This window comes from Haemorhous mexicanus, chromosome 5 (assembly GCF_027477595.1).
Source record: "Haemorhous mexicanus isolate bHaeMex1 chromosome 5, bHaeMex1.pri, whole genome shotgun sequence".
In the NCBI taxonomy this organism is placed as follows: domain Eukaryota; kingdom Metazoa; phylum Chordata; class Aves; order Passeriformes; family Fringillidae; genus Haemorhous; species Haemorhous mexicanus.
Genome location: NC_082345.1, coordinates 65483357 through 65497105, shown reverse-complemented (window position 1 = coordinate 65497105; position 13749 = coordinate 65483357). Strand labels below are relative to the sequence as shown.

Below are 13749 nucleotides of genomic sequence, written 5' to 3'. Positions count from 1 at the left end.
AGAAGTGTTGATAGAGAGCGTTCCTGCTCTTGTTACACAACTGCACAAGAAAACTTGGTAAAAGAGAAGTTTTACTTTACTGTTCGTTTTCTTCCTTGACTGGTAGGCTAATGCAGATCTTTCAAATGAGCATTTTATTTATTTTTTTTCTAATGTATTGTAGTGTCATTGTTTTAAAATGTTCTGTAAGCACCTAATGTTATTTGGAGGCAAATTCTACTCAAGCTTAGTGGAAAAGATTGAGACATAAGATCCCAAACCATATACGTTGCTAATGTAGCAGTGATAGTTAAAGCTGAAAAACTATTGAAAAGCTGAAATGTCCTTGAAATCACAATTTGATAATAAGCATTTTAATAACTCTGCAAGAGGTAAACATAGGTAATTCCATTTTATCCTTTGATGACCATCTGGCTGTTTTTAGGTGATCAGTTTGGCCTCATACACACATGTGAGCTGTTAAAAAATTAAACATAGCTCAGGTTGTTCTTATGTTAATCTCCTCTGTCTACCAGCACAGGACCCATCATGGACCAGATACAAAAAGTGCAGCTCTTGATACTTTATATTCATTGCTTTATCTTCTTCATTACACTGGAGACAAGGATCATTTTCTGCTTTCTAGTGAGATGGAGGGCAGGCTTTTTTCTTCCTGAGCAGGGCACAGGTCATTCATACCTTCCAAGGTCTTCTCCAAAGAAGTTGTTGCAATGCAAGTTACTGCATTTCTCAGCCCTTTAAAATAAAAGTGATCAAGTTTCAGCCACTGAGAGGAGCAACTTGTTTTCTTTATTCTCTGCTTTCTGTGAGACTCAGGAGGATTTGATAGAGATATTGAGTGTCAAAAGGAATGCAGAGGGGATTTGCTTTGGTGTCAGTTCATCCAGCAAATGCAAAAACCACATTGTATAGGAGAATTTCATGTGATAATTTCCTTGGGAGCCTGGAGCCCCACAGCCAGAGACAATGGGACTTGACACCTGGTGACAATTACACTCAGCTCAAATGATGAGTTACTGCTGCTGAACTGAGATGTTTCCAGCCATGTCTGTCACTGTCAGTGACCTGTCTCATGCTTGAAATCAGAGTGTTTTATGTCTTGCCAGATGCAAAGCACACAAAATGTTTAGCTTTTCCTCTCTTCCTCCTCTATAGCCTTAGTAATAAATCAGTTCCTGAATGCAAGTGAATAACAGAAGTACAGAGCTCCGACAGCCCCAGTGGTTTTCATCATGTAGCCATGGCACAGGAGGGCATAGGCAGCTCTGTAATTTTTTCACCTTGATGTGAACTAAATGTAGTGTTCCCTTTGCTCCCCCAGACAGAAGTGCTGTGCTCACAGGGGCTGCTCCATATCCAGAGTTAATGCACTGTTTTTTATCCTTTGCTTACCTGCATAGCAAACAAAATAAATCCCAGGAACAGACATTGTTCATGTGGCATTCCATGCTTTTCAAATGATTACAATCTCCCATTTTTCCTCTGCTTTTAAACATGAAGACTCCCAAAGCACTTCACAAAACTTTGTAGATTTGTTTGGTCTCCACTAAGGGATCTCTTCACCCCTGACTGGCATGAGCTGACTTGGAGTAAGAAGCAAGTCTGGACAGGTAGAGAGCAGTGCTGCAAGAGAAGAGTGTTGTCTACCTACCTTGTCTTCCCAAACAGAAACCCAAGAGATAATTTACTTGGAAAGAATATAATCACTCATTTGCATATTTGACTAGAGTAATTCTGATGGTATGTTTTCCCCTATGCAATGAGAAATAACATATTCAGTTAGAGAATTTGGGATTAGAGTTCTGTTTCAATTATTCCATTTCTGGGATGGGGCAGGACTCAGTCCTGATTTTTTTGGATTCACCCTAGAGTTGTAGTGTAATTTGTTTACTCGTCTCAGTTATATCTAAAGAACCTGAGCATTCAATATTTTGTGTTCATCCTTTGGTAGATTGTTTTCTACCTGAGTTTTAAGACAGCAGTAAAACACCATGAGATCATCTTGTGAGATTAATATTCATTTATTAAGCATGCCACCTACTGCTTGCAGCACGAAAGCCTTTGGTCAAAGTACACACAGATTGCACAACCAAAAGATTCTTCATGGGGTTTTTTTATTGCTCTTGGTGTTACAAAAATATTTAAATGTCTGGGTCAAACTTGGGTACATTAAACAGCTATATACACCAATGGGACTTTTTTTCAGCTTCTTGCTATCAAGATATGATATGTTTTTCTGGAAAGAGATCTAAGTTACTGTCATAAAAAGACACTACAGACTTCATTGTGGCTTATTGAGATGATTAATGTCAGCCACATGCATCTGATGTGGCATGAGACTGATGGATGTTTCCCATTATCTTTTCTTCTCTGATGAAACATTTGTTTTCAAAGTCTAGATGCATTAAGTGCCTCCAGAGCATAAGTTTGTAATACTCATTTTCATGGTGTTGTATGATGGCTGTCTTTTTGGAAGACTAACCCTTGCTGACAGCAGTAGCCCCCAGTAATACAATAGCCAAATGATCTACAGATTCTAACCAGGAGATAATCTGGTCAAAAGAGCAAGCTTGCCTCCCATAGTTTTCCTGGCTGCAGCTTTGTGACTGTGAGCTTGGGGAGATGATATTACACAACAGTGGCACAACAGGCGTCAGACACAATTTCCTTCTTCCTCTTGGTCATAGTGCCTGAGTCATTCATAACCTTTTGTTGACCTGTTCATCCAAAGCTTTTTCACAGACTTTGAAGGTGATATGTAAGTTAAGAGGGCCTACCTCTACCTGCTTCATTTCTCTTGTTCAGGTTTTATTCAAGCAAGCTCACAATGTGTCCCAAAAGATTGACTGAGCTGGGGCCACACAAAAACCTCACCCTTAAGTGTGAGCATTTGTATCTGTCTTTTAGTTCTTTGATGCAGCTTGAATTTTATGAAGTTTCAAAGAGATATTATGAGCTGGAAAAAAATTGCCCCCATTTGACAGATGAGTGAACTAAGCACAGAGAGGTTAGTGGCCATGGTGGGAGCTCTGAGTTAGAGCAGACACAGAGCGTGAGAACGTGGCTGTCAGCCCTGACTGCTAACCTGCCACTCTCCCAGGTGCTCTGCTGAGCCTCAACATTTTCTCAAACAGACAGATTTCAAACATTCTATGAACTTGTTGCTTTCTTTTTTCTTTGTAAGGTTATTTTTATGCATTAGGTTCAACTCAGATAAGAGACCAGAAATAATTAGCTGCCATTAGGCTGACAGGTAGAACATGGAGAAAAAGTTTTTAGAGGGTCTCCAACAGTGTCATACACATCAGGGGTGTGGATTACTGAGGGAAGCCTCTCAAAACTCATCAGAGTAGAAGTTGGTGCCTATTGCAGTCATTTTTTTATGGTGTGGAAAATTTGGGGGTTTTATTTGTAGTTCAGTTTGTCTGTGTGAAGTAGCTCAGGGGTAAATGGGTCCCAGCTCTCCTTGCAGCTCACATTACTGACAGCTGCAGTGTTCATTAGGACTGGGGAAATAAAAACTAGTCAAAATTCAGAGAATGAGTTTTATACTCAGACCTTCTGATTCAACCAAAAACCTCTGTATTTTTCATGTCTTTTCATTAAGCTTTGCTATTCCAATTGCCCATGGTCAGGCAGACCAGGAATTAATGTAATCAGGCACAGTCTAACTGGTATTGATGAAGCTTAGCTGATAATTACCAGTCCAGAATCATGCCTTGCATTTCAAGAAATATTATTATAATGATGATGATGATGACTTCCCTGTTATGCTTCCATTCCGTTTATTGGAACGCCTTCCTTCTTCATTTATTTCCCACTCTGAATACATTCTATACCTCTTTTTTAGCTTGCACTTTCTGCTCTTGCTGTTCTATTTCTCAGTCCTCTCAGAGGCAATGTGATCTCAGTACCATTGTCTTTAATGTCAAGCTGGGACACCTGCATTTGTGAAGCAGGTTTAAATAGAAAAGCATTTTGAGTCACTCCTGTCCTCTTGCTGTCAGCTTGAGGGAGATTCCCTTTTGTTTGTCCATCTCCCCCTGACTCACAGACTGCTGAGCTGATGCAAGGCTGCAGACAGCTCCCAGTGAAGAATTAGGAAAGTGGTGTGCAAAAATCTGCCTCTTCATTTCTAGTGGCAGATTGAGATTCTTGAGACATAGTAGCTTTTTCATGACTGTGTAAAATCATAGCAATGGAGAACTGTTTTCAAGTGGATTTCTGGAAGGAACAAGTAAATGGCAAAGGAAACCATGTTGTTCAATTTTATGAATTTTAGAGGACTGCCTTCTAATTTCATATAATGACCAAACTTGAAAAAATTTCACCTGCACTTGTTTGATGATCTCTTATGCCTGATTTACAGCATAAAATATCATCTTTTGTGAAATACACTCAGAAACAGCTCAGGCACTGCTTTGCATAGATGTCCTGCAGTGTGCAGTGCTTCATGCTTTCCTTTGACCCAGGGAATTTAGTTCACTTTTTTGCTATTAACAGAAATAATCAAACAAAAATTTTGACAAAACTCAAATAGACCATAAGCTTTCTATGTGAACACATGTAAGTGACTTGATTTGTCAGATACAAGTTTGTGTTTATAGTGGAAACAGCAGTGCTGCTGAAAAAGAATAAAAATTCAGGTTTGGAGACAAATATTTGCTTTTCATTTATTAAGGAAAAGGCTGAGCTACAGTAGCAAGACTATTTTGAGAAGCAATGGGAGAACTATAGCCTATAACCTGTGTATTAATGGAAGTGTTTATATATAGGTGTATAGAGAGAAATATATATGTGCAGACTAATAGAATCTCTTGCTCAAACAAATTTTATTTAACCAATAGCTTTCTATTGCCTACTTGAATATTTATTTTAAACATGGTATTAAGTCTCCTTTAAAACAATGGAGCATTCCTTTCTACAAGGATTTGTCCATCATGGTACAATACTGAGTCAAAGCAAACTGTAAAATCCTGAGTCAGAGGGAATGAACAGGAAGGTAAACAGTCCCTCACTCTGTGTGTTCTTCTGGGGTGTGACAAAAAGGCAGATAGGAGCCTGCTTTACAAATAGGAGAGGTTATTAGGACACAGGGACTTGGCGTCAGGCAGTATCGGAATTTTCTGTGCTCATGCCCAGGATAAAATCTCCCTTCAAGTTCTGATTTCAGTTTGGGGCAATGTTTGAGGACTCAAGACAATGTAGGAATTTTAAATGTGTGGCATGTGCTAATGGATCATTGACATAAACCGGTTCTTGAGAGGCTCAGCAGCCTTACATTCCTTTGCAGGTAAGGTCACTGTCAACATGCTTAGTGCCCTGTATGTCAGGGTTACAGGTACTTGACACTTTGCAGGCAGCTTCAAAAAAACACCACAAATGATTGCAATTCCTTCCTGCACTCCTGATTATTTTGTAAGGTATAGTCTAAAGCTAGAGAGAGAGAATTGATAAAAGAATGCAAAGAAGCAAAGGTGGACTGGACTGAAGTTATGTGCATGTGTGAGTGGGTTATTCCCTTAAGTAGGAGAAGAAATACACACAAGCCCTTTCTCCTTCCCTCTGAGGGAGGCATCTGCAGCAGTTTAACACTTCTGTGGGTCCTGGCAGTTAGTAAATCTCTCTCAGGTTCTCATAGCTTAGCTAATACTGGCACCCAGGCTAGACCACAGCTGTGCTATCACAAGATTTGGTTTCAGTGAAGTTTCTTCAGAAGGAACTGTTTTATCATGCCATTATATAATGAGGATAAATGTCTCTGGGAAAATTCTCATGAAAAATTCATGCCTAACATGCCCTGAGCATGTACCCTTGATAGCTACACATTTTTAAGTCTTGTCAGCTTTCAGTTTCTCTTTTCCTTCTTCTTCTTTAAAGACAGAATACTGCAATGTGCTCTCTGTGTGTGGGCAAGTGATTAAATATCAATATTCTGGCTTTAAACCTTTTTTGTAATAATAATAATAGCAACAACAACAACAAGAAGTAGTAGTGGTAGTAGTAGTAGTAGTAGAAGTAGTGGTGGTGGTGGTGGTTGGCTTCCTTGAGTGAAATAAGGAGATGTAAATTACTTACAGTAATCATCTTACCCTGCAGCTCTAGCTATAGAATTTAGTCACTGAGCTTAAAGCAAAAATAAAATTGAAATTTTTCAGCTTACATTGTCTTCATTATAATTTGCCAAACAGGAAACTGAAATTTCCTAGTAAATGTAGATACTTGCATGTTTTGTGCTATGCTGATGTTCTATCAACTGCACAACTCTACATTGCTCTCCAAACTTTTGAAGGCTGACCAGAACCTGTAGCATGTGTTCTCATTCCTCAGAATCAGTATTGAGCAGATAGATTTATTCTGCTCAGTCTGGTTTCTAGGTCTTTCAGGTAAGAGGAATTCTATGTGCTTTTTCCAAGTTAAAATGCTCATTCCTGTGACTATCCTGCCGTCTGCCTTTTCTGCCACATCAGGAATACTTCAGTGGCTGTCTCAGTCTGTTAGAGCCTTCACAGATGGACCCCTTCATCACATGTATTCTTTCCACATAAGAAATTTGGAAAACTAATCACAAATTCCCCTTTGGTCTCACTAATCACATCTACCCTGCAAAAACACTGTCATTGCCACATATTTCTGCTTGCTCCTTTGTTCTGAGTGGATTTGAGAGGCTTGGAGCTATATTTTGAGAGGGAAAGCATGATACAATAGCTAAAATATCTTCACCTTGCTTTTTCTTTTTACTTTACAGAGCAAAATATTAACTCTTACCAATATATCATTTACTTGATTATTGTTATAATTTCATTAAAAAAGCTTTCATCTTAGTGTGTTTATGTCTAGGTAGAGTTATTCTTTGGAAGGTCTACCTTTCATGTCATCAGTTATCCTAGCATTTTATTATCAGATATGAATATATTACATCCTGCAGTAGCTCCCTTTACCTGTTTATATTGTGTTTTACTTTAAGATCATTAGGATAAATTCTGCCTCTGTGTGTCTGTACAGCAACAGAATATACTGAATTTGATTGATCTTTTTGTATAGAATGGTAACAGAAATGGTAATAACTTCAACCTTATCATGACTTATGTTCATATATGAGAATAATACTGTGATAGTATCCCTGTATCAGGAATCATCTCATCATTCTTACTGACTCCAAACTGTAGAAATTACTGAAGATTTCTTACCTTTCTCTGTGTTATAATGCTTGCTTCAATGGTTTCCTTTTATAACTAATGAAAAAAACATTATTTTTTTTATTTCTCCTTCTCTGTGTCACATGGTCTCACTTGTTCTCACCTCTTGCAGATCAAGGAACCGTACAAAAAGTTGTTGTCCTGCCCACCAACTTCTCTGCAAGTGGAGAACTCATTTTGGAAGAGATGGAGGTTTTTCAGGTTTGGCTTTCTCTATCCTTTGTTTTTCCAGTGTGTATGTTCACACAAACACTTTGTTCTAACAGACTTTGGCAAGGGCAGCCGTGATTTGGTAAAAGATCAAGTAAATGTGCATGCTGTCAGTTTGATAACCACAGAAGGATTACAAAATGTTGACTGTTATGAAGGCTAGAGCTAGCTGAAGCCCTTTTCTTCTCCTGTATTTCAGTTGCCTATTTTTTTTGTTGATATACTGGCTAGAAGGATTTTAATAATCAGTTTTTTAGGAGGTCATGTTACAGTGGCTTCTAGAAGGAGATTTTTATCATTGGCACCACTATAGAGGCTGTTGCTGTGTATGGTTGGAATTTCAGATTTCTGTACTTTGATTATCTGAAGATCTTCCTAGTTCTCAGTCGCAAAATGAAATAAAATTAGTGTTGTTTTTGTTTAACTCCTGTTGTTCAAAGTCACATGCCCCTGGAGCCAAGAAAGCTACAAGTGTTAAAATAACATAAGCTGAAAAGAAACACAAAAACTACAGGGAGATAAAGAAAAAGCCTCTGTCAATCACTCTGGTGTTTAACAGTAGTAATAACCTAAGAAAATGTTCACCCTCATGTTGAAAAATCCCTGTCAAATATTTGGATGGGCTATTCATTAAACAGTAGTCTCAGTGCAAGTGGTATTATGTGTCTATAAACTTAGTTAAGGATTTTGTCATGGCATTTTATAACTATTTCACTGACAGAATACAAAAAGAAAAATTTAAATTCCTTTATTAAGGCAAAATTAATGGTTTCCTTAAGAAAAGGAACACTCATAAAGGCATAGCTAGTCTTCCTAGGCTTTCATTGAAGATCTCCTGCTAAAAAAGATCTATGTGAGTGATATTAATTAAAACACACTCTTCACCAAGATAGTGCAGATTCCATTTACTGAAACATAAATTAATACAGCATGAAGATAGGTGGGCTGAGAGCCTAAACTTAGTTTCTGGGCCTGGATGCATAGCCTATTTTATCCTGAACCCTAAAAACCATTATATCATAACTTCTGCTGGTAGAATCTGTCTGGCATCACGGTGTTTGGATGAGTCTCTCTGAGACAGCAGGGATGAAATCATGGGCCCTGTGCTAGTTACTATCAAGGGTAGCAAAGAAGAAATCCTCTTCCAGAGTAAACAAGGAAAGGAGAATGTGGCATCAGATCCAGTGTTACATTTGACCTGCAGACTCCAAACAGTTCATGAAGCAGCTCTAAACTTCTCCAAACCTTTGCCAATTCACACGACTCCCAGCCAGATTTTCTGGTCCTGACCTCCCTGCTGTGTTGTGGTCATCTGCAATTAATCCTAGCCCACTGTTAGGGCTTTCCTTTGTGACTGAGCAAATGCTGAACCGTAAAAAAATGCTGAAGGTTTTTATTACCATCGATTTTATCACTTGTGTGGATGAACATAGTGACTTAAGGCAAGGAAAGTAACAATTCTTTTTCCAGCTCTTTAATACTTGATTTGGACACAGACATTAATAGATTGGCATGATGACACACAGTAGTATACAGTACTGTCTCTGGGAAAGAAACATTCAAGAACACTCATGTCATTTTAAAAGAATCTAGTCATTGACAATCTGAGTTTAAATGCTGCATGGTAACCAAACTGTATGCACTGTAGATAATTTGTAAGAAAATGACTTTGTATTCTTATCTGAATCATGTGGTAAATATTAATGAGCTATTTATGATTTTTCCTTATCATTATCATTAAAGAAAAAACATTTCCTATTACAAAGTTAAAGTAATGGCTCTTCTATTTCTGAGATAGCACAGATGCAGGTTTATTATAAGTGTACATAAACCTTTTAGATACATGTAATAGTAATGTGGTTGAGTTTCAGCAATATATTTTGTGAGACATTAATTGTTTATATGTCATTTGTATAGTTCTAAAAATAGCAGTACTTTGTAGGAGTGAGTGCTCTCTTTCCAGGATATAAAATTGTATCGTTTTCTTAGATATGACTTAGGTTTTAGTGACTTTTAGATGTTAATTTTGGGACAGAGTTCTTGACAATGATTTGTTACTCTGTCTTTCAGAGTAATTCTCCTATAACATCAATGAAGATTTCATCTAAAAAGGTAAGGCAAAGTGGAATGCCTGCTTGGTGCTTATTAATTGAGAAGCAAATTGACTTAGATGTTAAAATATCACTTCTTGTGGAGCACAGTAAATATAGGAAGATTTTCCATATTGAGTACAGAAAACTTGACTGACGTTTGCACTAGCTGTTTATATGCCCTTGCACTAAGATAAAACAATTTCTATTCATTATGTAATAGAAATTACATAATTATAATGTAATTACATAATTATAATTTCTAATTAACTGAAAGTGTCAGGTTGCTTTTTTTGATTTAAAATTAAGGAATTAAAAAAAATATGATAACTAAGAGAGGAAATTCACCCTCTCTGTTTTTTTCTCTAAAGTCCCAAATAGAAATTTTTCCTTGGAAGTCTGTCTGATCAGTGTAAAAATGCAGTGTTGAGGCTGTTTGATCCGTGGTGCAATTGTGCATGTTTGTTTACTAGTAGTCAACAATGGCAATAAGAATGATGAAAACAGCTGAGAGGATTTCTGCTGAAATGCTTAACACAAAAGCTAAAAATGTGTATTCTATGATTTTGCAAGCAAGATGTTGCTCAATATTTTACAAAGCTACTACTAAGTAAATATTATTCAATAAGTCAATTTCAGTATGCTTTTTTATTTTTATGACAAGAAGATCAAGGGAATTTCAAGGGGTTTTTGTTCAATATTAATTTATATTTTTTAGAACGATTAATTGTTTTTTGAGTAAAAATTCATTTTGGCCCAGGTTTTGGTAATGATCTACACCCTTTGAACTTCTCTTGCAAAAGCTCTGATTTATTGTGAAAGTTCTCTTGGCTTATTTTTCCAGGTATATAAGGCTATCAGAATCTGGCCATAAGCCCCAACATAATCTCTAGGTTTTACATCTTGGAAATGTATGCAATGGAGGATCCAACTAGGAACTCTGCATAATATTTATTAAAGTGACTGTGTGCAGAGAAAATACTTAGTTCAAAGGCTTGAGCCAATAATCCTCACTGAATAAGAACCAAGTTCTCAAATCAGAGCAATATTAAGCAGCCTGTCTGCCCCAGAACAGAACAATGACATTCAATGTCCAAAAAACCATTAACATTCCCCAGTGTTTCTAGGTGTTTTCTAGCAGGAAGGTGGAAATAATACAGGCCTGTTCACCTGGGAGATTTCTGTTGGTCATGACTTTAGATGTATGGCTCTGCTCTTGGCCTTGAGTTAATTCCAAAATTAATTGAAAGGTTTTTTGGGTGTGTTAGCCAGGTCTTGGGTGAAACTCCTCCACATCTGAGCTAAATCCTCCCATTTCCTCCTGCAGCAACAGTTGTATGTGAGTTCAGATGAAGGGGTCACCCAGGTTTCCTTGCATCGCTGCCACATCTACGGGACCGCCTGTGCTGACTGCTGCCTAGCCCGAGATCCGTACTGCGCCTGGGATGGCAACTCCTGCTCCAGGTTTTATCCCACTGGAAAAAGGTGAGCAGCATTAAGCAGCCCAGTGAAGTCTGCAAGGGAAGATGGCTTTCAGTCTGAGGGTTGTGATGTGATGGAGAAGTGGGATGTCATTCCTTTCATGAGCATGTACAAACAATACCCCCACAGCTGTTGTGCTTGGAGTTATTCATCACCTAGGACTGTATGCTGCAGGAGTGCATGGTAAAGAGCTTGGCTTTTCATATTTAAAGTAATGGATGGAAAAACAAAGAAAAGGAAAGAAATGGTTCTTAATCATAAATATTAATCTTTCTGTCTCAAGCACACAAAACCAATGAGACATTTGTTCCCTTCATTTAAATTCAATTACTTACTATGGATGTAATTATGATAGCCCTAAATACAGCAAAAGATCTTTCAGGCTGTCTGAGGAATAAACTCATTTATATTTTTTTTGTTCCTCATTTGCCCCTAAGTGAGAAGAATTATTTTCAGGAAAATTTTAGGCAAATGAGATTTCCATGTAATGCCTGTGGATTTGGGCTTTTTGACATGAGGTTTATTAAAGCAGACAGGGAAAGCAATTTCTGTTTAATTTACAGCAGAAGTAATAGTCCATCTCATAATCTTATGCAAAACAGGAGTCTCTTTCCTCCTCCCAGGGGAAATATTTAACAGCAGAAGACTGTAGTGAGCTCTTGTCTTAATAAGATTTCACTTCATATACAAACAAAGCTACAGAATACACAATCAATATTACTGCAGAGGGGACAAATCTTTCAGATGTATACTCTCTACAGCTACCTGGAAGGAGGTTGTAGCCAGCAGGGTTGGGCTCTTCTTCCAGGTGACAAGCAAAGGGACAAGAGGAAACAGCCTCAGTTTGTGCCAGAAGAGGTTTAGATTGCATATTCTAGAATCATAGAATCATGAAATATGCTGAGATGGAAAGGACCATCAGGACCATTGAGTGCAACTCCTGGCCCTGGACAGGACACTCCAGGAATCACACCACGTGCCTGAGTGAATTACCCAAACACTTCTTCAGGGCTTGGTGCTGTGACCACTTCCCTGGGGAGCCTGTTCCAGTGCCCAGCCACCTTCTGGATGAAGAACTTTTCCTGATATCCAGCCTAAAGCTGGACTGTGCTCAGTGTCTGCACCTGAGATGCAGGTACAGAAGGCCACATACAGTCACTGGGTTTTATTCCTGTTCCCTGATAGAGGGAGACATTTGACAGAAAGAGGCAAAGCTAATGTCATCCCCTGGACAATTCTTTTTGTTATTGCAATGCTTTCTTGACTCATTCTTTGCCCGAGATTACAAGGTAAAGCCCAAACTGGCCACGTAGCAATTGGTAGAGTACAAGTTAACTGCTTTCATTGAGAATATTCAGCCACCAGTCTGCAAACTAATTGTTTTCTTCCATGGAACAAAGGTCAGAATGTGGGGGAGGAAAGAAAAGAAAAATCCCCAAGTCTCAGGCCACCTAACTCCTACAGTAACATAGCTGCCAAAAGGTACAAGGAGCAGTCAGGTACTCCCAGCCTGTGCAGTTTCCAGTTTGCCATCCCCATTATATACACCCACCCAGGGTTATTTCCACTGGGGCTTGCTTTCATGCTGATATTTTGTTTGCAATTTGCTCCTTATGTCAAACCAAAATAAACACCTCTAACTCTATGGAAAAAAGTCTGGTTTTCATATGTGACAGAAATGACTTGTCTCTTTATCTAACAAGGCAAATTATGAAGGAGAAAACATTGGTAACTAGAGCCAAATCCCATAGTCTAGACAGTAGTTTCTGCTGTATGCATTTGCTTATTTGCTTCTTTTGACACTTCTATCTCTTGTGAATTACTGTAGTTCCTCATGCAACATCAATTTACCCCAAAACACCTTATGGTATTACCTTTATTTTCTAACTACCACTTTTTGTTTTTTAAATTAATATTTAAGTGCTAAGTTCTCATTCACAGAACTGCTTAATGCAAACAACGTGCCATCATTGACAGTGTGGAGCAGCTCATGGTAGCACAAGAATTCTGACTTTCACTCAGAAATTCTTCATGGCCTCCCTTGACTCATGTAAATAGTTCACAAGGGTTAAGACCCCAAGGCATACAATGAAATATTTTTGATGGTGAACTTAAAAACTATACTTGGAATTTCAGTAATTAATCCTTTGAAACATCACTGTTCAAATATTTCCCTTTCAAACGATGCAGTGAGGGATCAGGTGACAGGGGATTATGAGCTCTCTGTGTTTGTGCACTACCTGGTATAATGTGGCCATAGATGTGTCACCCTTCCCTCTATAGTACTGGAGCTCCAGGGGCTTTTTATGGTTTCTGATCCTCAAGTCCTTAGTGCATGGTTCAGAATATACGTGTTTAATATCCCATTGCAACAATCAATAAATTTTTTTCTTGAACTTTACAAATGCTGACCTACCTTACACAATATTTAGCAATGAAAATAATATATCTTAATAATAAAAAAAAATTGTGCACCAGCTTTTCATGCACTGAATTCTGCTAGCTATGACTTGCTAGCTGAGGAGGACTGAAATGCCAGTATTCCCAGTATGGTCCCCAGAAAGTTTGCTACAGAATCATGATTTTACATCTGTCATCCAGATTATATAATAAATTCCCTATTTAGAAGCATCCTGATAGTTGGTAAGTTTTATTATATTTTGGAAATAGTCACATCCCTTCAAGTAGAAGACAGAATAGAATCTTAGCTCTCCACCATTCTGGATGAATACTTCAGTCACTCTGCTACGAAGGTGGCTACAGGCACC

General features: G+C 38.1%; 1 protein-coding gene across 2 annotated transcripts in view; it reads left to right on the top strand.

Annotated features, from left to right (window-relative positions):
• The window catches only part of SEMA3C (semaphorin 3C), a 118089-nt gene that overhangs the window by 95368 nt on the left and 8972 nt on the right, over window positions 1-13749 (top strand). For both annotated transcript variants that reach the window (XM_059847441.1, XM_059847442.1), the window contains 3 exons: window positions 7312-7400; window positions 9480-9521; window positions 10827-10984. In XM_059847441.1, coding sequence (XP_059703424.1) covers window positions 7312-7400; window positions 9480-9521; window positions 10827-10984 — 289 coding nt within the window. The remainder of the gene's footprint in view (window positions 1-7311; window positions 7401-9479; window positions 9522-10826; window positions 10985-13749) is intronic.